The sequence below is a fragment of the Paramormyrops kingsleyae genome, chromosome 18, assembly GCF_048594095.1.
Source record: "Paramormyrops kingsleyae isolate MSU_618 chromosome 18, PKINGS_0.4, whole genome shotgun sequence".
Classification (NCBI taxonomy): Eukaryota; Metazoa; Chordata; class Actinopteri; order Osteoglossiformes; family Mormyridae; genus Paramormyrops; species Paramormyrops kingsleyae.
The window spans coordinates 23329416-23353153 of record NC_132814.1 but is presented as its reverse complement, the minus strand read 5'-3'; the positions used below and the strand labels follow the sequence as shown (position 1 = coordinate 23353153).

General features: G+C 37.7%; 1 protein-coding gene across 1 annotated transcript in view; it reads left to right on the top strand.

Annotated features, from left to right (window-relative positions):
• Positions 1-4722: 4722 nt before the first annotated feature.
• Positions 4723-23738, top strand: part of LOC111855265 (androgen receptor-like) — a 40721-nt gene continuing 21705 nt past the window's right edge. Inside the window, exon 1 of the mRNA XM_023834104.2 lies at positions 4723-6961. Within this exon, the coding sequence (XP_023689872.2) occupies positions 5562-6961 (1400 nt within the window). The 5' untranslated portion in view covers positions 4723-5561. The remainder of the gene's footprint in view (positions 6962-23738) is intronic.

Sequence of the window (23738 nt, the reverse complement as noted above, 5' to 3'; positions counted from 1 at the left end):
CATAAGACAGCTTGTCTCAAAATCTTTACAGGCTCTTTATTGACTCTTGCTCGCGCCATGATTTATCAATAGAAAAAATAATACAGTGGTAAGTATTAAACTAAACATGTTATTCGTCAAATAAAATGCAATAAATAATGAGGTTGACCTGCAAACTGGTAACTATGCCAACACAATATAAATGGTCCTACATTAAAGAGGATGAGTTTGCAGTTGCGCTCTAATGTACCTGAAAAAAGACACGATGGAGGAACAACACACACACACACACATCTCAGTAATGTTTATGTCAATCTTCCCCTTAAATGCACAGAAAGCCAATATTTATTTGGGAAAGTTAGACAAATAGTTTTGGGCCTATTCCTCATTACAGGTGTCCTTGGTTGCTTTGTCACGTTCCATAAAATATTCTTAACATTCTCATCACTATACGAGCATTTCTTAAAACAGTTTACGCTTATAGCACAACTGTATTGTTACTCTGCAAAAGGCTGTAACTCACTCAAAACAGTGAACTCATATCTCAAAAGCAATACATTTTTTATTGACACTAAAATGGAAAATACCATTAGCATTGTTTTAAGCATGAGAGTCAAAATGGGTATTTTCAAAATGCCTGTGTAAGTATGATGATAGTCATTTTCCACTTTCTCTGACCATTTGTTTTTAGCAAGCATATTTACTCGTGTCAGACAGCAGTTTCAGTATTGCAAGGCTCTACATTACAGTGTGTAATGTTCACTGCACGTATGTTAAGCATTCTTACAGTTTTTACGGTTTATATAGCAAAACACCATGGTTCAGCTGCCATTATTAGTCTACTGACACAAGTCTTCCAAAAGGGTCATGTAGGAACTACAGTATATTTTATGGGACAATGACTGATTCATGCACCATCGAACCATTGTTGGATACTGCTACACATACTTCTTAGCCTGGGATATTTGTGGCTCTTTTTCCAATTACATTTCTTCCTCTCTTTTCTCTACCATGCAATCTTTATTCTCACTGCCACTAATCTACCTCTGGAAACATCTCTTTTCCAAACCTGTGTTTACAAAGGAAATCATTCCAAAAATGTTTTCATTATTATACTGTAGATGGGAATGAGATTGAAAACAAATCATGCTATTGTATTTTTTTGTTTCGATTTAGAATATATTTCAACATTGTCACTGTAGAAATGTAGCAAATTGTAGTAATGCAGTTTCTAATATTTATTTTAACAGTTTTGAAAACAGTAGCCTATGTAAGCATGTGCAAAATGGACTGTAAATGCACTGGTGGTGGAGTTTGAATGAAAAAAAGAATCCGTGAGTTTTGTAAGATGCGATAACTTTGTGATCATTTTGTGTCACAGTAATCCATAAAATTATCCACATTTTAGTCCCCATTGACTTCTGTTTTGCTAACTCTGTGAGGAGTTTTGAAAATGTGACTTTAGTATGGAGAATTGTTTGTTAGCAACTGTAAAAAGCAGTAAACAAATGCAGTTGATTTTCTTTTCAGCCACACACCTACCCAGTTGTTTTTGCAATCTCATTATCTTCTACACAAAAGACGACATCCTTGGAAAATTTTCCGTTGAAAGCATGGTTTAGGCAAAATATGTTTATAGAGAAAGAAGAGTGGCAGGGAGAGGGAAAGGAGAACAAATGTTTGGTGAAAGGAGGAAAGGAAGAAATGTCACTGGAACAAGAGCAACAGGCCAGAGAGGGGCTAACATCAAAATGTGTGCGGTAGCAATGATGATTGGACGTTACATAAACCAATCATTGGCTGATACAACAGAAAACCAATATGGAAGCCTTGTGAGAGGGGAGAAGAGAGAGGGTGAGTGAGAATAGATCTGCCAACCTTTGTTGTATAGGATAAGGTACCATATCCCCACCCAGCTGCAGTCACAGATTAGTTTGTAGCACATCACAGGATCTCCTCATTTTCTTGCCACTATACCCACCCTTCCTAAACCCAATTGAGGATTTTTTTCTGTATAGTGGTGGAAAGCGAAGGACCTCCATACATGTGACCAAATGTCCTTCCTGGTTGCCAAGTCTGCTGGGTGCCTAGATGTTTCTTTCAGGCTAAAAGATACTTTCTCAAACGCACCACCAGAGAAGACATTAGATGTGATGTGGATGATACATGTGTGTCAGGGTCAGCACCAGTCCAACCCTGCCCTTCGTGTCTCCTCCCTGTTTGGCCAGCAGGTGGTGCTGGCCATCCTGTCCTCCTCCCTGTCTCTTGCCTTACAGCCCTGGTGTATCTAAGCCCCTAAGGTGTTTCCATTGCTCCCTGGACCGCTACATAGCTCAGTGGGCTGAGTGTGTGGTTCAGAGACTGAGTGTGTGTCGGATGCAGGCTTGAACCATGCTGGTTTCCAGTGTTTCCTCTTTGTTTAATTATTGGATTTTGTTCCCTAGTGTTCATTTTCTGTCTTAGTTGTCTTGTCCTTGCTTTACCCTCCTTGTGTTTTTTTTCTGGCTTTGTTTTGTACATTTTGATTCTGTGATTAGCTTTGTTTGTAACCCCAGTGTCAGATAATGTCTCCCAGTTTGATGTCTGTTCAGTCTCCACCTGTTGCCTGTTTTCCCTCTGCTTGTTAATTGTTTCGTCTGTTGCTGGTTGTTCTGCACCCTCTGTGGCTAATTGTCTTACGCTCTTCACCCCCCTCTCATTAGCCTGGTTATTTGCATGTATTTAAGTACCTGTTTCCAGTCGCTATACTAGTCTATCATTGTTAATGTTATTACGCGTTGGATCATCACCTGTTCCCTGCCTGTGCCATGCTGCACTGTAACAATGTGGACTAGCATTGTTTTATATATGTATATTAGTGTATATAAAATACATTTGTTTGAATTATTATCATTACAGTAATGTAATTACTGCAGTTTTGGTTTTATTACTGTAATACATTCAAAAACACTGTAAAGATGAAAGTAATTAAAGCGTAATGCAACACTTCTGATTCATTGCTGTAATGTATACTACTGGACATTCTCTAGAGTAAAAAGGTGTTATTGTCTAACGGAACACTGATTTGTGTAAAAAAATCAAAGACTTCGAAAACAAAATTGTGCTTTATTTACAGTACGGCTCTTTGTTAGTACTTTTAGGTCATGAGAACTTGTATAGAATATGTTTTGAGGAAATGTATGACGTGTTTAGCTGATTTTTGTGTATATTGGGGATGAGCGTTTAGCTTAGCCCAAAAGTTATTTTGAAAATGGAAACTGTGTGAAGAGTTGAAAAAAATGACTGAAAAGTTCTGGGGCCATATATGCCCCAAAGGAAAAACTGCACATATACATTTACTGTCCACTGAATTTCGTCCACCTACTATGACAGCCTGCTACCACAGAGAATCATATGGCAACTCAGTACATAGCCTTAGAATGAACTATTTCCATGATCTAAGCCATTTTGAATGTGTTTGTGTCAAATGTCATGGTTCCAGCATATCAGAAACAGTTACCCACTTGATACTTTCATGCAATAAAATGTGTAGAATAATAGAGAATGATGTGTTACACAAAAAATATGCAACCAGTTGCAGTTCAAAGGCTGTTCATGAGAAATGTTAACTGTTAACAGAAACAGAGGCTACAAGTGCAAAATTGCCAGGGACCAAACTCAAAGGACAGTTTCCTGTACCTTGTTAAATCCATATCTTGAGGAATTCAGGCTGTTCTGTAGGCAAGAAGGATTCTTACCTTTTACTAGTTGTATTTAATTAAGTAGCCTTGGAGCGCATATAGAAACACACGTGTATGCATATTTTTATTTATTTATTTTTAAATAAATTAAGCATAAAAATGCCCATTTTATGGGAGAATTAAACATGAGCTAACCAAGTCCTTTTCGTTTGTCTTTGACACAGAGATTTTGTTGAAATTCACTTTCTTTCTTTTTTTTAAGATTTTACAATGTTTATGTTGTACTGAGGGACTGTCACAAGTCTTTCATCTGATTCTCAGTAAGACTTCTTCAATTCCCATAATCCACTGGTATTTGGTTGCTTTCATGATGAATAACTGAGAATTGTGTGGACGAATTCTTAAGGAGATCTTTGGTTTATGCCACTCTTGCAGTTAAAAAGAGTGCTATCAGTCTTGGCTTGAAATACGTCAGCTAATTATACATATTTTAGCTGATTAATCTTTAAACTGCATTCAGTTAAAGCCATTTAAGTACCTAATGATCCATTGCAGGATGAAACTGAGAATGTATACAATCAATTAAACATGTCCAGTTAAATGTTTTAGAATGCTCATTGACTGGAGGACCCTGGTGATAAAAATAGATATAACACCCCTAAAAACAGACCACTGCTCACTGCCTGCCAAATTTTTATTTAAATTCAACTGGGGATTGCTGTGCCTATTGTCTTTATATCACTGTTCTAGTTCTTTAATTTTATATTTATACATGTAATGCTTGGTACATTAATGGAATCTGGCTGTGTGATCACATCATTTTTTTATGCAGGGTATATACAGTAGGCTACACATCATGTAGCGAAGTGCAGCTTTATTGCAATTCAGCTAATACCACAGAAAGATATTAGAAAATATTACAAAATGCAGGGGACTATAAAAAAATAAATAAATAAAATATATTAATGAGGAGAACATGTACCGTATCACCTACATTTATCTTTAGGCGTGACTGATTTAGCCCATTGGATCAGTCCCAGGAAATGTAATATCCAGTCACAGGGGTTATATCCCATGCTCACAGGCAGACGGCGAAAAACATTGACGGGCTTTACTACAGAGACTTGTTCTTTCGCAAACTTAATACGAACTATTTAAACTTTGCTTTAAAAAAAAAAATTAAAAAATCAACGATTCAACGATTTATAGCGGTGAGTTATGTGAGGGATATGAGGAAGAGAAATCGAGCTCGTTTTTGGTACTTATAGCCATCTTTAAATGTAGAAAATATTACGCTGTAGACAAATAGATAGGAGAAATAATGCTGTCTTCTAACTGACTTAATTGTTGTAAAATGTATTTAAAATAGTATATGTAACAGTTAACATTTTACCGACGATTATAAAATCTTTACGTAGATTTAAAAGCATTCACTTGGGCTAATTTAATTTATTTTTGTTTTCCACGGGGACGACGATTCTGGCCTTTGGTTTTGCTATAAATTTCAGGATTATTTTTCATTTCAATATATACGTGTTTTGATGGAGTAAAAATATCCTTTGTCTTTAAATTTCTATATTCTTTAACTTTATTAAGTATACTTTGCAACGAATTTATATTGTTTTATTAAATCATAGCCTATGCTAAATATATGCGTTGTTTACAAACAGCTGTCAATCTTTTGCGCAGTTTTCATCGTTATGTCAATATAGTTTGCCGATTGCGCGCTAGTGGCACAATTTCAACATAATACCGTAGAAATACACAAATAAATTAATAAACAAACGAATAAATCTGGCAGAAGCTGAATCCAGCAGTTATTAGCAGTCTTATTCCATAGACTGTGACTCTTCTTGCCGTGTACGGCCTATCACTGTGCCACATTAACGCTGACTCTGTACTATGGAGGTTCCGGTTGGATTAGGAGGAGTTTCTGACTCCACAGATCCCATTTTCCGCGGACCTTATCGAAGCGTTTTCCATAACGTGCGAGTAGCGTTTCAGAGTAGCAGCGATATCTTGGAAAGCTTAGACTTTCCAAATTCCAAGCACAGTTTCCTGCAGAAGAGTCGCCTCTGGGAGATGCGCCAAAGTAGCAAAGAGTTACCCCGTAAAGGATTATGTTGTGGGACGTCTCATAATTCAGATATCGAAGTAAAGGAAACTGAAAGTGCTAGGATATTAAGAGACCCCGATTCTGAAACTAGTCGCGTTAACTTTGCAAAAACCATATTGGATAACAAAAGTGATTTTTCAGCGCTCGACTCCACCGATAATGCAGAAAATAATGCCTCCGATGTCTATTCTGACTCAAACTCCTCTAACGCGGAACAAAAACCATGTGCACCAACTGCGCCTCTGCATAGGGCTGAAATAAATCCCAACAGTGACGCTTGTGTCGGGATCAGTTGCTCTGAGTCCGCTTGCACAACCATCTCAGAAACAGCAAGGGAGCTTTTCAGAGCCGTTTCTGTGTCTCTTGGTCTGAACTTGGACTCAAATGAGATGAATGATCCGGGACCCAGTCAAGCTTCTTGTCTTGAAAATGACCGAAGACAAGAACATTATTTGTTTGAAGTGCCTTTCATGGACCGTTCGGTGGCTGGATCAAGTGTCCCGCTGCCGGAGGCACACGATGGACAATCCATGCAGAATTACGCGGAAGGCGGTGTTCCTCTAAACGAGCTGAAGAATGATGCGACATCGTTACCCTATCTCAGTTCTATCCATTCTAATGGAAATGGGCAAATGCTAAGCCTGACTTCAGAGCCCGAAAGCCCGACTTCCAAGGAGGGTATGAATGGTACCAGCTCTGTCTCCAGTCAGTTCGACCACCTGTTGCCAGCAAACTTGGCACATTACAGTCATGCAGATCCATCGGCGGATCTCAGCGGCGTCTCCTCTCATTTTACTTTTAAAACTTCACCAGCATTCACCAGTGATCAGCGATCGAACGTGAAAGAGAGATGTTTCGATTACTTACAGCATAGCGTCAAGGTGAAATCAGAGGGAATGAACAGCGAAGACAGAGAAACGTGGGGTGACCAGTACACGTATAACGAAAATGCCAGTACGCACTGTGGACCTTCTGGGCTTCGTTTACCTACCTATAATACCGGGCCAAGTCATTCTTTTGCTTGCAATCCGTTTGAATACGGACGAGGTGGGCTGGTTTCGCGGGACGGAGCAGCGCCCGAGCCGTGGCACCCGGGCGGCATGCTAGGCAGAATGCCCTACACCAGTTCCTCTTGTCTGAAGAACGAGGTCACAGACTGGTTGGAGATACCTTACTCTGATATAAGGTAAGGATGTAAGGTATTGTCTGCCTCTCTACAGATCTAAAGGTACAAACATACAAGATTCAAAACGACCAGTTAGCTATTTACAGAGTGCCGTTTATTTGATCTGTTTATGGTAATTGTAAATAGTCTCAAAATACGTTGATCTGCCTTAATGTATTTTGATTTTTTTATTATTCAGATAGAATTTAATTCAGGTTAATTTTATGCATTTTTTTAACCTTAATAAGGAGCTGGAATTAAATGAAATTTAAATGCAGTGTTAGTCTACAACACTTGGGGTCCTTAACTGATTATAGAATGATTACAGGAGTAGAGATCAGAATAGCTTTATATATATGAGAAACACATTCATAATATTAATTCTGAAATTCTTTTTCAGTTGTTAATTTATTTGTTTTAGTCCCAATTGAAAAATAAAATGTAGTTAAAACCTTAAAATTGCTTTCAGTTTTTTTTTTTTTAAATATAAGTGTTTTTCTTAATTTTCTTAAGTGTGCAGGAACAGCAGAAACCTCACCTACTCTAGGCTGTAATTAGAATTTACTTTTCACAGAGGATGCATAAAGCTGCTAGAAGATATCTATATCTATATCTATATCTATATGTTATGTAGTCCAGACAGAGATTAGTAGAGTGACTCTGATCATGCTATGAAGTGTTTTTAATAATAGCTCTGCTATCCTGTTTACGTGGGGGTGTTTTATCACTGCAGATGAGCACATATTCAAAACATTTAATTGACATACATCCTGCATATCCCTCATTAAACATTGCTTGAATAGATTTAATGTCTGTTTGTAGTCTGATATATCCATAAGTGAGGATATATACTGTTTTGAATGTGGATATGGCCATATGGTCCATAAAACACAGAACTTAACTAAATGTTACACAGCAGAATGCAAATTCTAAGCTAGTTAAACATAAAGAAGAACTTAAAATAATTTTTACAAAAAAAACATTAAATATTTAAAACAACAGTTAAATTGGCAATAACAACTTGTTGTTCTAATATGACTGTAGCAATCCATCATTTTGTATATTAGCCTCAAAATATTATTCTTTCCAAAAATAATTTTATTATCAAACCTTATATTCTTAAATATCTATAGTTCCACATAATGCAAAACAATACACTGGGCATGAAACATGCATGAAACAATTCACAGTAAAAATTTAGTTCTTCATTATTCTGTTATACCTGCCATTTATTTTAAACATAAGAACGAAATTGGTAGCTGAACCAAATATCATGTTGGACATTTCGGTTATGTAGTTATGGGACTAAAAATAGTTCACTGAAAATTGGAAATTACATTTTTTTAAATTAATACTATAAAAACAAATTTTGTTTTTGTGAAAATCCAGTCATTGTTAAAAGATCTATGCATTTTAATTTTATGTGTTATGGTCGATCTCAGCCAGATGTGGACACTCATTTTGTCTGCAATTCTCATTATGCAAATGATACTTCATTTTGTGCTTATTGGAATTTGCACTAAAAAATGAAACTATAGCTTTTTACTTACTTGGAGCATTGTGTACGTATAGTGTATGCATTTTTGGTGTTACGTTTGTGTGTGTGTACACAATCTTTTGTTTAGTGCGTGTGTGTGTGTGTGTGTGTGTGTGTGTGTCTATGTATGTGAGTATGTCTTGATTTTTTTTCCCCTCAACATAGCTCTCAATCTCTGCTGTGTTTTACATGAACTAGTCGTGAAAAATACCTTTACTAGCTGAACTGTACAGTGAGCAGTTAATTACTGTTTGCAAAGTTGCAGTTGAATTAAGTGATAAGAATAGAATGCTAATGTTCTTTGTGGCCAGTTTCAGTAAGACTGAAATATTTTTATTTAATGTTTGTCATATATTATTTTTAATCCTCTCACAGTACTGTGTATTTTTATTTATTTAGAAACAGGACAAGACCACTTATGGCTGGTTTTAGATAATAATATGTGTTCATTGGCCTTTAATTACAAAACATGGAATGATCTAATTATTGTATTATTCAGTCTCAGAGGCATATTTTATAGTTGAATATTGAATGTTTGGTATGCATTATATACACCGTGTGCAGTTATTTTGCTTTACAACTTTTTCTTCTAACGAATAGCCTCTTACAGGCAAAAATAATATAGGCCTATTAAAGGATTCCAGGATGAAATACAGAATTACTTATTTATTTATTTTCAGTTTGTACTACTTTGTCTACTTTCTAAAAAATCCTAGCTAGAATTGCATAAAAATACTGAATATTGGGATTTTTAAAGTACATTTATGGATTAAATGAACAATCTGGTCCTCTCTATAATTTTGCATGCTGAATTATCAAGAAAATGGTCCCTCATTATATTTTCTGCAAAATATCAATTTTAAAACCTTTGTTGGGCTCTCCTGACATAAATATGCTGTATCAGTCAGCACAAACAAGTGTATTGGGGGTTGACAGCTTGTTATAAAGGGTGAGATAGCTGTCTGTTTGTTGTGCCGTATTACAGTATGACTGTTATGATATGTTATGACAGTTGTGAGACACGGGTGAAACTGATTGTGTCTGATCCCATCACTGATTAATACTTAAATTGATGACTGAAAATAGACGGCAAGGCAACTATTTTATAAATCCTGTTAAAATAAACACTGTATTCTGATATTTATGTGTTAGAATATAACAAGACTACAATGTATTTTTTAAACATGGAGAGTGGCGTCAGCTATCTTTACAGCTAAAGGGACAGCAAATTATTTCTTATATTTTAAATTATGATCCATCTCATGAGTTATGACTTTAAAATAACGATGTACATAATAGAACTAATATACATTTACTTATTAAATTCAGGATAGATCATATTGGAGAACTTAATAATTCTAAAGTGTGCATGGTAAAGTTTTGAGGACTTTGCATATGGTTGTTTTGCTATCAAGGCCGTAATTATACTATATTTTTGAGGGGAGATGTCTCCCAATATATTTTATAAATATGGCACTTGGCCCCCCCAATGTTGACTACATGGCTACGGTCTTGTATGCTATTACTTTTACACAAAATATTATTTCATAAATGTTAGATTAGCTGTATTTGGTGAATGTACCAGTATCTGGATCCACCCTTAACATTGAAAAGCTTAGTGTTTCAGGGAAAATCGTTATCACTTTGCACATTATCTGTGTACATTGCACATTGCTGCCATTTCACATTGTATTTGTCTTTCTAAAGTTAATACTGAATTGCTTTGCTGACGTGGTTTTCCAAGATTTATATGTTGGGTGTTATGTCTGCTCACTGGGATCTACTATTTGTTTGAAAAACTTGATAACACACACCTTGGAATATTTAATGTTTTTTAATGCTCACTTTATATTGATATTGGTGCTTTTCCCTAGTTCTACAAAAGCAAATGGTTGTTAATCATGCAAAAATAATGGACTGGAAAGCCAGATATGAAGCTAATGCAAAAAGACTTTAACGTTACAATGAAGTCGTACTTAAGAATAAATGCAGTCAAATTCATAATTTGTCAGTAATTATCCATCCAGCTTCTAACTATGTATCCTGGTCAGGGTCACATGGTGTATGCAGCCCATCCCAGGCAGGGGGGGGGGCATATGGTTGGGGAACACCTTGGACCGGATGCCAAACCTTCACAGCGCACACACACACACGCACACACACACACTTCAGGCAGTTTAGCGATGCCAGTTAGCCTGCATGTCTTTTGGACCACATGACAAAGAGAGAGCTCACAGCGGGAGCTACTGAGCGATCATGCCATCTGTCAATAATTAAAGAAGCGAAAAATATTTAATGGGCGTCTATTAGTTGCTATCATTACTTGTGTTGAGTTAATAAATCATAATGTTTCCTTTGATTTTTTTAAATGAGAACTTTTAAGTGATTTTTTTCCTGCATTTTTGTGTGATTTTTTCGGAATTTAAATTCATGATTTCCCTTATTACCACTGTTTATGTGTCTCTTATTAAGTCAATGTATGTATCTATTTTTATTACTTTAGCAGAATACAGGTTTAGGAGGATAATTGTTTTTTTGTATAGCATGTAAATGATGTTTTTTAAAAATCAAGAAACCTCCTTCTAGCTTTACCTCATGTTCAATTAACATATTTGGCGTTATGTTCAGCATGATCTTGTGGGCTGTCCACCTGCAAGATTAAAGGTGGAGATCAGGTGTCGTGTCATTTGGGTGGCAAACATGAGCTGGAAGGACACACAAGCAGGCAGACCTTGAAAATGGATACTTGCTTTGGGAATATGGAATATTACCTCTTTGGTGGTGAAGGAGTGTGTTACTGTACCCAGCCTTCTTAGAGAAAATTGGTGAGGTGCTCGAGAACATCACCTATGGCGTCCTATGGTGCTACTGGGGAACAATGGAGATACCTAGAAGGACATGATTGGGAAGAATGGCCTCCTGGATCTAAATCTGACTTGTGAATTGTTGTTGGACATCTGTGCAAACCATGGACTATCCATTACAAAGGTCATGTTTTAATACTAGGAGGATTAGAAGTGTACATAGTCCAGAGAACCCTAGGCTAAAGGTCAATGATTGTGTTTCTAGTCATGTCATTTTACTTGAGGCTATGTTTTTTGAGATGTTAGGTGAAGAGTGGGGTAGAGTTATCAACCAATCACTGCTTAGTTGTGAGTTGGATTCAGCACATGGACAGGAGGCCATGTCTAGAACAGCCCAGATTAGGAGTTTTCTGGGAACCATGGCTGACATTTCTAGGTGAGAAGAATTCGGGACAATCTTTGCATGCGGGTCTCCAGAGACAGCTGAAAGGTACTGACAGACCAGAATGGCTGCAGCGAAGACAGTCACGGTGCTTGGGAGATGTTTTGAGAGGCTGTGGATGGAGAGCCTACTGGCTAGCCTCAGAGACATTTTTTTTTCCCCCCTGAAAACTGTGCGATGCCTTAGGAGGGGGAAGCTGGAACCATGCGCAGGCTGTGTTCAGGGAAGCGCTGACCACATCTGGGGATATTGTTGAGTAGTGGAAGGAACACTTTGACAAACTCCTAAAGCCAGTGGATATGCCCAATCACCAGGAAGTCGATTTCAGCACCTTCTGCTGGATCAGAGTCTTTAACTGCAGCTGAGGTTTCCACAGTGCCCAGTGGCCTCTGGTGAAAAGCCTTCAGGGATTCGATGAAATCTACCCTGAGATGTTAAAAGCACTCAGTGTTGTTGGGGTAATGTGGTAGATGCTCCTGTTTACTGTTGTATGGAAGGGGGATAAAATCATGGTCCCTGTTTTTAAAAACTCTGACCCTGTGTTTCAGGAGGATCAAGAACTGTGGTCTGGCTGTGGAAAAGTGGACAAAGTAGCAATGTCCCAACCAACTTCAATACATTAGGAAATGAAATTTTGTATGATTCACAAATTAAAAATGTATGGTTTTCATGTATGTAGTGTTAGCCTACATTAACCAAACATTCAATGTGTGCATTGTTGCGTCAGTGCCTTGCTCTGTTAACCCATATAACATTTCAGTAGCGTTGAATTACTACAAAGTGTTCGAAAATGACAGTGCATCACATTTTTCTCAAAAAGGACATTAATTTGTTGTGCTAATATCTATAGTGAAACATCTGACAGTGTTCGACGTGTGAGCAAAATGCATCTATTAATTTGACACAAAAAAATGCAAGCTGCAATTCATTTGTTGTGAAATAGCAAGCAAAAAAGAAAAAAGGAATCATAAGCTGGAGGAGGATGACGTCTCAGATAGGATTGTGCAATTTATTGTGTAATTATGTGTGTAATTATTATACTTTGACTGAAGATCTAGGTTTCATCTAGCTCACTGTGCTAGATAAGCTTGGTATAGTAGATGGTTTTCATTTACATTGTACTGTGTGAGTTAAACATAATATACATACCTGGTCCTTTGCATGGTAACGTGTGAGTTGTTAGCTTTATTTCTGACATCTGGAGCTCAGATGTAAGTCCAGTCCCAGTTTTATGTATATCTGCACAGGGCATTGACACAAATATCCTGTTGGACGTGGTGGTTTTACATGCACGTGGCTTCAGCAATTTCAGTGGAATTCAAAAATGTGAAATGTGGAAAATGTCTGAAAACAGAGAAATAAGTGCTGTCATGTTTCTTTCCATTGCACATGGATTTCACCTAGTGGCTTAAGAAAGCATGCTTCCTCGCTCAGTGGAGTACTTCTGCCTTTGCAGTGAAGACATGGATCATTCGTCAATGTAAACACTACTGGCACATCGTGACTTATAAAACATTTAGTCACAGCAAAGTTTAGCAGCTAAAAAGCCACATAGTATTAGTTTGACAAAATATAGAATGCTGCTCATGTACAGCTGTGATTTATTGTGTCTGTATTGCACACCAGTGGGAGCAAATATGTTGATGCACTTAGGTCTCTGAAGAATTACCAAGAAGAGTCAACTTTTCTACTACAACCATTTTATTATCATTCTCTGAGACTTTGTGGTCCTGACATATCCGTTGATTCAAAGTATTGCATTAAAGCATCAACACATTGTTTCAGAAGCTGTGAAGTCGCTATTCTGGCAAAACTGAGTCCGGCCTTTCTCAGAGCTTTCTGTTTTTCTCCACTAGCAACAGTTTATATTCTGCAAATCAAGAATATCAGCAGTGACTTGTTTGGGCACAGCTAAATTTAGTAATTGACAGTTCCTTGTGAATATGGAAACACGATAGTGAGAACTAGGGAAAGCTAATGAGCCTTTGAAGAAATTAATATGTAAACCAGGCAAGAGGTGACCTGCTCACTGAGTTTTCTTTAGGATAAAATTCTGGAAGAAAACATAGCAAGTGGTGACTGGTTTCACAACATCCTTTTAGCCATTATATCATCTAATAACCATTTTCGGTGAGTGCTGACAAGCTTCTTATACTCTCTGTTGGAATCATTGCCCATTCTTTACATGCAAGACCCTCTAGCTCATTGATGTTTGATGGCTTCCGTGCTGCAGCCACCTTCTTTAAATCCCACCAAAGATTTTCAGAGGGATTTAAATCTGGGGATTGTGGAGGCCAATCCAGGACATTTCAGGATCTTTTTCTCAACCAAGTTTTGGTGAACTTGGCGGTGCGCTTGGGATCATTGTCTTGCTGGAAAGTCCAATGATCACTAAGATTCAGTTTCTGAATAGAAAGCATCATGTTCCTCTTTTAAAACGGCCAGGTGTTTCTGGGAATCCATGGTGTCAGTTACATGGTCAAGATGGCCATTTCCTGTAACAGAAAAACATCCCCACATCATCATTAAGCCACCTCCATGCTTGACTGTGGGGATGGTATTCTTTTGGTTATTAGCCTGGCATTTTTCACGCCTGACATACCACTGTCCAAACGGTTCCAATTTAGTTTCATCAGCCCGTCAAACCGTTTCTGCAAACCTATCCAAATTTCTCCAACCATATTCTAGTTGACCTTTGATGTTCTTTGTGGTCAAGAGTGGAGTGCATTTTGGAATGCGGCCAGGAGTGTCAGGGTCCGCACCCATCCAACCCTGCCTTTTGTGTCTCCTGCTCATTTGGTCAGCCTGTCCTCCTCCTTGTTGTAGTCCTTGGTGTGTTTCCCCAGCTCCCCGGAATGCCACATGGCTCTGTTGGCTGAGCGTGTGGCTGTAAACCCTTTAGTCATGAGTTCCAGACCAGCCTCCTCTGTGTATTTGTATTTATTAGATTTTATTCCCCAGTGTTTCTTTTCTGTTAGTTTTCTTGGTCCTAGTTGTGCATTGTGTTCTGTTTTGGTTTTTGCTTTGTGCATTTGGTTATGCATTACTTGTCTTTGTTATATTCCTAGTGTTACATTCTGTCTCTTAGTTTCCCTGTTATTTAATCTCTTAGTTCTATGATTAAAGTTTATTAGATCCACCAGTTTGCTGCTTTCCTGTGCCTCATGATTGTTCTACCTGAATTTGTCTTCCTCCCTCTCTGATTGGTTAATTATTTCATGTTTCACTCCCGCTTCTTTGTTACCTGGTTTATTTTGTGTATTTAATTTCCTGCCTGTATTCCTTGCTTCAGTGGGTTGTTGTGTTCAAGTTCACTGTGAGTTATTGCGGCCCTATTTGGGGTTGTAGTAAACCCCTCTGTGTCTTGGAGCCGCAAAGTGGATCTTCATCTGCATCATGCCCGCACCATGCCCACACCATGCCCTGCTGCCACGACATGAAGTCTTTATTTATTCAGTGCTTGTCTTCTAGTTGCCACTGAAGCACCTGCCCTGGCCTTCATTAGGTCATCCTGTGTGTGTTTCCCAGTACCATGGGAGTATTTCTAAGTTGTCCCGACTAAGTAGTGAAGGGCTTTTGATGAAATTGTGGGCTTTCTCCCTCAGCCAGGCAGGTTTGCTGATGTGCCATAAGTTTTAAACTTCCTTATAATGCTCCCAATAGTGCCTCTTGGAATGTTCAATTTTTGGGAGATCTTCTTATACCGATGCCTTTCAGGTACAATGAAATAATTTCCTTTATCAGCTTTTGTTTTACTGATAATTGCAACTCACCTTCCCCTCCTTCATGGGTGGGGTTTATATATGCAACACAGTTGAAGCCAATAAACAATCTTTATTGAATACCCAAAGGCTGATTCGTGTTTTAGCTCCACTTTAGGCTATAAAACTAGCAGAATGATTTTTAAAAACAGTATTATAGTATAGGGATATAATAACTTTGCTATAAAATATCCTGTTACTCCTGAATACTACATCAAACCTTTCCTTTGTTGATTATACATATAACTCAACTGATAAAGAAGTCATCAAAAGCAAAATCTAGCTCTTTGAAAAAACTTTCATCGATAAATCCTTACAATCTTTGGTGGTTGAATATTTCTGATATTTATGATTTAACTGTAAATTATATAAATATCGCTCAAGAGAATTGGAGGCTCTCTCTCAACTCAATGGATTCTCTAATTGGACAAGAGGATTCCAGACAATCCACAAAAGCCTTTGAAGTAGGGATATTAGCTAGGTCTAAGTGTCTCCAGGACTGCATTGCTCTACAAATTTGCATTTTCCCAATAGCTGATCCATACTATAGTTTGCAACACTGAATTTCCAGATAATTTCTCAGTTCTCTCACTTTGAGTGCTGCTAAAAGGAACCAGTAATGCACTGATTTTTGAATCAGAAATGATGAGATGCTACATAGGTTATGATGCTACATGGGTTATGATGCTACATGGGTTATGATGCTACATAGGTTATGATGCTACATGGGTTATGATGCTACATAAGTTATGATGGGTTATGATGCTACATGGGTTATGATGCTACATAGGTTATGATGCTACATAGGTTATGATGCTACATGGGTTATGATGCTACATAAGTTATGATGGGTTATGATGCTACATGGGTTATGATGCTACATAGGTTATGATGGGTTATGATGCTACATGGGTTATGATGCTACATAGGTTATGCATACATTGAATTTTTATAGGTTAAATTTATTTAAATATTTAAGTCACCTGGGAAACATTTTAGACATTTTAATGCAATTTATGGCCATTTTTTTTTTTACTAAACTGATTAAATGCTTTGTTCATACTGTTTAATGACCCATGGATACTCTGAGGAGAGGAATAAATCCCAAAGATACTGTACTGTATGTTATTGGAAAAAAATTCTTCAAGCTTTTATGCATCATGAAATATTTACTTAATTATAAATAAATAAGGTGAAGATCATGTGTAATTTGGCTTAATAGTAGGAAACTGCTGGAAAAAAAAATGTCTGGTTACCTTTTTTGTGAGCTTTTTAGATAAAATTGCTCTTCCCATAGTTCAGCTTAGCTTTCTTTTGCGTTGAAGAAGGAATTATAGTTTCAGTTTAGTTTTTATTCTTTTGAAAACTTTTCCTTTATTTTAAATTCAGTTAAGGGGAATATTTTTTCACTGGTTTTGTGATACTTTTCAGTAATGATAATAACCTAGATTGATTATGATTTTTTTTTCTTCTGTTCAATACATAATTAAAAATATCTGCAACTACTTTTTCTGTATTAAATGGTATTACACTCCTTTTGATGTACACTAGGATTGTGCAAAATTCAGAATTTATTAATTGTGCCCTATTCCATTCATGAATTAGAATTTGAATTCAATTGGCCGCACCCTGGGGTAGCACAGTGGTGCAGTGGATACCTCCCCCCTCTGGGACCAGGGTTCAAGTGTATGACATGGCTCCATGTGTGTGGAGTTTGCATGATCTCCCTCCAGATACCGCAGTTTCCCCCACAGTCCATAAATATACTGAGGTGAATTGGAGTCAAGTAATTGCCCGTAGGTATGCATGTGGGAGTGAATGGTGTTCACGCCCTGCGATGGGCTGGCGTTCCATCTTAAGTCGTTCCCATAGCCTCGGGGATAAGCTCCAAACCTGCAACCTTGAATAGGACAGAAAATGGATGGATGGCCACATATTGCCTGATGTTAAATTGGAATTTAAATTGGAATGACAGGAAGAAGAATTAAATCCATTTCAATTCAAAGAAATATGAATGCAATCACACAAGACTGGAATGTAATCTATCAAAAACTATTATATAATAGAGTTGTTTTCTATATGGTAGCTATATATGAGTGAGTGAAGTGTACTTTATATTTGTGTGATTGTAAGAGAAAAGTAGTGTATAAATTTGACCTTATTTTATAAATATAATTTTGGGTTATGTTGGTCCTCCAAGTGCTTTTCTACAGGCACATATTTATTGTTTTTGCATGTAACTGTTCATATGTATATGCATTTTTTAAGAATCTATTATTAAGCTGTATTTTTGAAACCTGCACCGACAATACAGTGGTGCTACAAAGTTTGTGAACCCTTGCGCATTTTCCCAAACTCACACCAGATGCACTTGAATTTTCCCATCAAATGAACCGATAATCCAAGACATTCATATTCTTTTTCCACACACATGTGTGTAATATTGGTTAATTTTCCTCAATATTAAAGGAACACGTATGTTTCTCTGTACTTTGTTTAATTGGATCATCTTTATCTAGTTTTAGCACTTACTTGAAAATCTGCTTGTGTTTTACAACATATTTATACAGAAATAGAGAAAATTCTAAGGGTTAACAAACTTCCTAGTCCCACTTTGTTTATGAGTTTATTTGAATCCAGTTCCATTTTATTTCCACCTCCTTAATTCAAATTCAAATTGCAATTCTGCATCCTGTTCTCAACTTTACTTGAAATTCACTTCAGAGTTGAATTGGAATTCCAGTGCTATTTTTAATTCAGTTCAGAATGGTGTACAACCCTGATTATGTAATTGTATTGTGGGCTTTTACCTTGTATCTTTGAATTTTTGGTGTTTTTTTTGCTTTTGAACACTCTTGCCCTATGCTTTGTGGATGTGGGGCTTCCCTGTTTTTCCATGTGTTGTACAGGTTTACATGCTTATACTTACTGCACTGATTTTGCAAAACAAAATGTCTTCCAAGTTATCCAATCTCCTCCTGCGTGCCGTGCAATGGATTCACATCTCATACAAGGAGTACCCCTGCCTTGGATAGACTGCCTGGGATAGACTGCCTGGAATATACTGCCTGGCATAGACTCCGAATCCAGAATCCAAAAAGTAATCATTTAATTGAACAAAAGCACCTATGTGTAGCCAATGCCCAATGCTTACAAGCTCAAAAGTCTTGGCCAAAAATGTTTATGATGTGTTCCAATGTGTTTTATTTCTTGAATAGATTGACTTGTGTATTGGATTATCAGGGTGTGTAGTGAGTCACCCCACTGATTTTTTTGCAAAGCAGAGAAATAGCTTGTTGGCAATTTTTATAAACATTGTGACAATACAGTAAACACAAAGACATAAGGATTCTACTGATGTCCATCCTACCTTATAAAGCTTAACTGAACATCAGTTTCCTAAGTCTGTAATCAAATTTGCATATTCTTGATCATTGTTTATTTATAAATGAAAAGTATATTTCACACTCTATTATTTAGGATACACTGTGTGACAGTAGTATGTGGAGTTTGATCTGGGTTTCATAAAGCACTAAATACATTTTTTAAGTAGCTTTAATGACATGCTTTTTGGTGCTAGGCAAGACTTTTAGGATTTTGTATGGCAATGAAGTTTGTATCTTTTTTTCCTGTAATAAAATATATTGCTCAAACAAATTAAAGGAATACATTGTACAGTGGTACCTCGGTTCTCAAACTTAATCCGTTCCGGACTCCGGATCGAATCCTAAAAAGTTCGAGTTCTGATCGAATTTTTCCCATAAGAAATAATGGAAAACCAATTAATTGGTTCCCGGCCCCCAAAATTACACCTAAATATGTTTTTTTTTTTAGCATTTAAACACAAAATGAAAAGGATAAAACAAGAAGAGCATTTTTTTCTTAATGACTTTCAAAACGATAAAGATCTTATCCCAACATTACCCCTGTCCTGCTCCGACCGTCCGCTCCTTCCGTGTGCCACGCTCCCTCGTTAACCTCGTGTGGGATCCCCATGTGATCAGCTATTTCTGGTTGTTGTCATTAGTCCTCTGTATTAAGTCCGCGTTTCAGTTTGTTTCCCCAGTCCGGTCATTGGGTGCGTTCGACTTGCTTACAACGCTGGCTTAAAGCAACGCATTCTGATCCTGACACAATGCATTACGGTTAGATGCATTGCGACCTCTCACCCGGCTGCACAAACTGGAACCGCCTCCGTGACGACACACCTTTGCCCTTATTGGCTGAAGAGTTCAGTTACACGCATGACGTTTGTATCCCAGGCAGTTACGATGTGTAATCTGCTTTTTCTCCCGAATATCACGTAAAGCAGTAAGAACTAGATTTCAGTTAATTTACCTGGTAAAATAAAGTTTAAATAAATGACATAAATGCTCTAATAGTGCACGTAAGTTAGTGGTTTATTTATTGTTAGTTACTGTAATGTTGCGCTGCTTTATTTGGTTAATCGTCCAGTCTGTGAAGAAGGAATTCAAGTAAGAATTGCATTGTATTATGACTCATTTCCTGGCGCGTACAATATTTATTAGGTCAGCATTCACGGTTCGACTTCTGATATTCAGATCGAGTTCTAGGTCAAACTGGTTTGTTCGACTTTCAAGAAATTCGAGTTCTAGTGAGTTCGAGAACTGAGGTACCACTGTATAGCATCAAGTCAATTAAATTTCTTAGGATATCGATCTGGTCAGTTAAGTAGCAGAGGGGGTTGTTAATCAGTTTAAACTGCTTTGGTGTTAATGAAATTAACAACAGGTGCACTAGAGGGGCAACAATGAGACGACCCCCAAAACAGGAATGGTTCACAGGTGGAGGCCGCTGACATTTTCCCTCCTCATCTCTCTGATTGTTTTTTCTCTAGTTTTGCATTTGGCTACAGTCAGTGTCACTACTGGTAGCATAAGGTGATACCTGGACCCTTCAGAGGTTGCACAGGTAGTCCAACTCCTCCAGGATGGTGCATCAATATGTGCCATTGCCAGAAGGTTTGCTGTGTCTCCCAGCACAGTCTCAAGGCCATGGAGGACATTCCAGGAGATAGGCAGTTACACTAGGAGAGATGGACAGGGCCGTGGAAGGTCCTTAACCCATAAGCAAGACCAGTATCTGCTTCTTTGTGCAAGGAGGAACAGGATGAGCACTGCCAGAACCCTACAAAATGACCTCCAGCAGGCCACTGGTCTGAATGTCCCTGACCAAACAATCAGAAACAGACTTCATGAGGGTGGCCTGAGGGCCCGACATCCTCTAGTGGGCCCTGTGTTCACTGCCCAGGACCGTGGAGCTCGATGGGCATTTGCCATAGAATACCAGAATTGGCAGGTCCACCACTGGAGCCCTGTGCTTTTCACAGATGAGAGCAGGTTCACCCTGAGCACATGTGACAGACGTGAAAGGGTCTGGAGAAGCTCCGGAGAACATTATGCTGCCTGTGACATTGTTCAGCATGACCGGTTTGGTGGTGGGTCAGTGATGGTCTGGGGAGGCATATCCATGGTGGGACACACAGACCCCTACAGGCTAGACAACGACACCTTGACTGCCATTAGGTATCGGGATGAAATCCATGGACCCATTGTCAGACCCTACACTGGTGCAGTGGGTCCTGGGTTCTTCCTGGTGCGTGACAATACCCGGCCTCGTGTAGCGAGAGTATGCAGGCAGTTCCTGGAGGATGAAGGAATGGATTCCGTTGACTGGCCCCCATGCTCGCCTGACCTAAATCCAATAGAACACCTCTGGGACATTTCGTTTCAGTCCATCCGACGCCACCAGGTTGCGCCTCAGACTGTCCAGGAGCTCAGTGATGCCCTGGTTCAGATCTGGGAGGAGATCCCCCATGCAGGACACCATCCGGCGTCTCATTAGGAGCAGCCCCGACATTATCAGGCATGCATACAAGCATGTGGGGGCTATACAAACTACTGAATATGAGATGCTGCAATGAAATTTCGGCAAAATGGACCAGCCTGCGGCATAATTTTTTCACTTTGATCTTCGGGGTGTCTTTGAATTCAGTCCTCTATACAGTAGGTTGATCATTTTCATTTCCATCAAACGATGTGGCATCCTTTCACTCTTAACACATCACCCAGTTCATATCAGTATAGATATCCAGCATGATTGTTTTCCCCCCATTGAGATCTGATGTGTTTTCAAAGTGTTCCTTTAATTTTTTTGAGCAGTGTATTTTGGTTGTGCATGATTTTAACTACAAAATACATTTATTCCTTCTAAATATCAGATTAAATGATCTGATATTTTGCTGCACCTGATGTTTTTAGATATCCTTATTTATTCACTCAGCATGCCTATACAAAATAAGCAGTTGGAAAATGGATGGATGATTTTTTTTCAAAGCATCTAGACTGTGTACTGCAGTACATATTATTGGAAGGAACATGGGTTTTGTTTTGTAATGCTTAAATAGGCCTGTGGCCAGGATTTGGGTGTAAACGGAACGAAAATTACCGCTGATTTTAATGTTTGTTTAGTTTAACCTACTTTGAATTGTTTGATTAATTAGACCAGTAGCTCTGCCCAAACTAGTTAAGGAATTGGTGGAAGGCTGAAGTGGTCAAGAAATATTGTTGGGAAAACCTGTCTTACACAATAACATACCTCCATGGATTCTTTAAAAATTAATATAGATAATCCAGGTATATTTCTTATGAGTACGTCCACACGTCAGTGATTTGTGTTAAATATACACGACTTTGGCATTTTTCATTTTGCATAGTGAACAGGGAGATCAAATCTTTATAGACACATGCAAATGTACAAATTATACATCAGGGAAAATTGCCAGTAAATACAAACAGATTTCTAATACAGTTCACAGGCATTTACTGTTCAATACTGAAGGTAACCTGTACTGATCACTGCATTTAAATTACATAAAAATTATTTTAATGATAGTTGTGGATACAGCTATGCATACAGATGCATATATTCCTTTTTTTAGCAATTTTCTAAAAATCTTGGCCAAGGAGTGTTATCTTGACTAAAAACATGGGAGCTAGCCTATAGTTAGGCAGCTGTTATGTTTTGTTACAAGTTTGTCCTTGTCTTTTTTTATACAAAAATCCTTGGCTGTTTGGTAGGAGGTCTTTGAGGTATAGTTATGTCTGTACACAGTGTCCAGTTACTCTGTCCTCGAAGCTACAAAGCTCACCCACCTCCTCACCCACGCATCTGCACAGTGCCGTGTACATTTCCCACAACTCTGTCCAGTCTCTGTCACACCTGGGTCATTTAAAGGAAGACACAGGGACCCGTCTACGTGAGAAATGGGACAATTCATTGTACCGTCTTTGTCCTCAGGCATTGCAGCTGTTTTTCAAGGGTGGGAAAAAGTTGTTAAAATTGTCAGCAATAGATGACTGGATTTCTATTAATAGAAATTTCTAAGGGTTAAAAATAGGGAAGTGTTACTTGAGATATGATTACCATCTCATTTAGTTGCTTTTGAAGGTATGTTGTTATCTTTCCCATGTTCTAGTGTGCTGTTGAAATCAAGTCAACAATATCTGCTTGATTTGGGGTGATTGTTTTGATTACTGTGTCCATTGCACTTAATACTTTTCTTTCATTATGTTCTGATCAATAGCTCCTATATAAGCACAGGTACATGATCATATCAAACAGTCACTAATTCTTTGGTTTACCTTAATTACATTAATACTAATGTTATGTCTTAACTCATTGTATTAAAATCGTTCTTATTTGTTGAAATAAACCAAGATAGTCTTAATTTATTTCCAAGCCCTGATCTGGGATCGATGTAGGGAGTATCCGTTTTTTATTTATATATTTTTTGGAGAAATATACCTTTTTCCTTTTTGTCTGCAAACTATTAGATTTTGCTCCTAAAGAAGCCTGAAATTTCTTTGAAGTTTATGTTGCATAAATATTGCATCATAAAGTTTATAGCAATGTTGTTAAAAGATTTATAATGTTGTCAAGAGTTGTATTTCTACTGTGGAGGTTAAGGATCAAACTAACATAAATTTGGAATTAGTAGTAAATAAAAGTATAAAAATTGTCATAGTTTGTACATGTGATGTGTTTGTATCTGTGTGTAGATTTCTTTATGTATCTTGTCATGAAAACAGCCAAGATTGAAAAATGTTTTTTTTGAAATTCCAATTACATTTGTGAAAGTCATACAGGTAGCTAATTGAACTAAATACAGTGTTAGACATTTCAAGTCTGCAGACTTCCATCATTAGAATTTTTTTTAGCAATTTTACGCAGT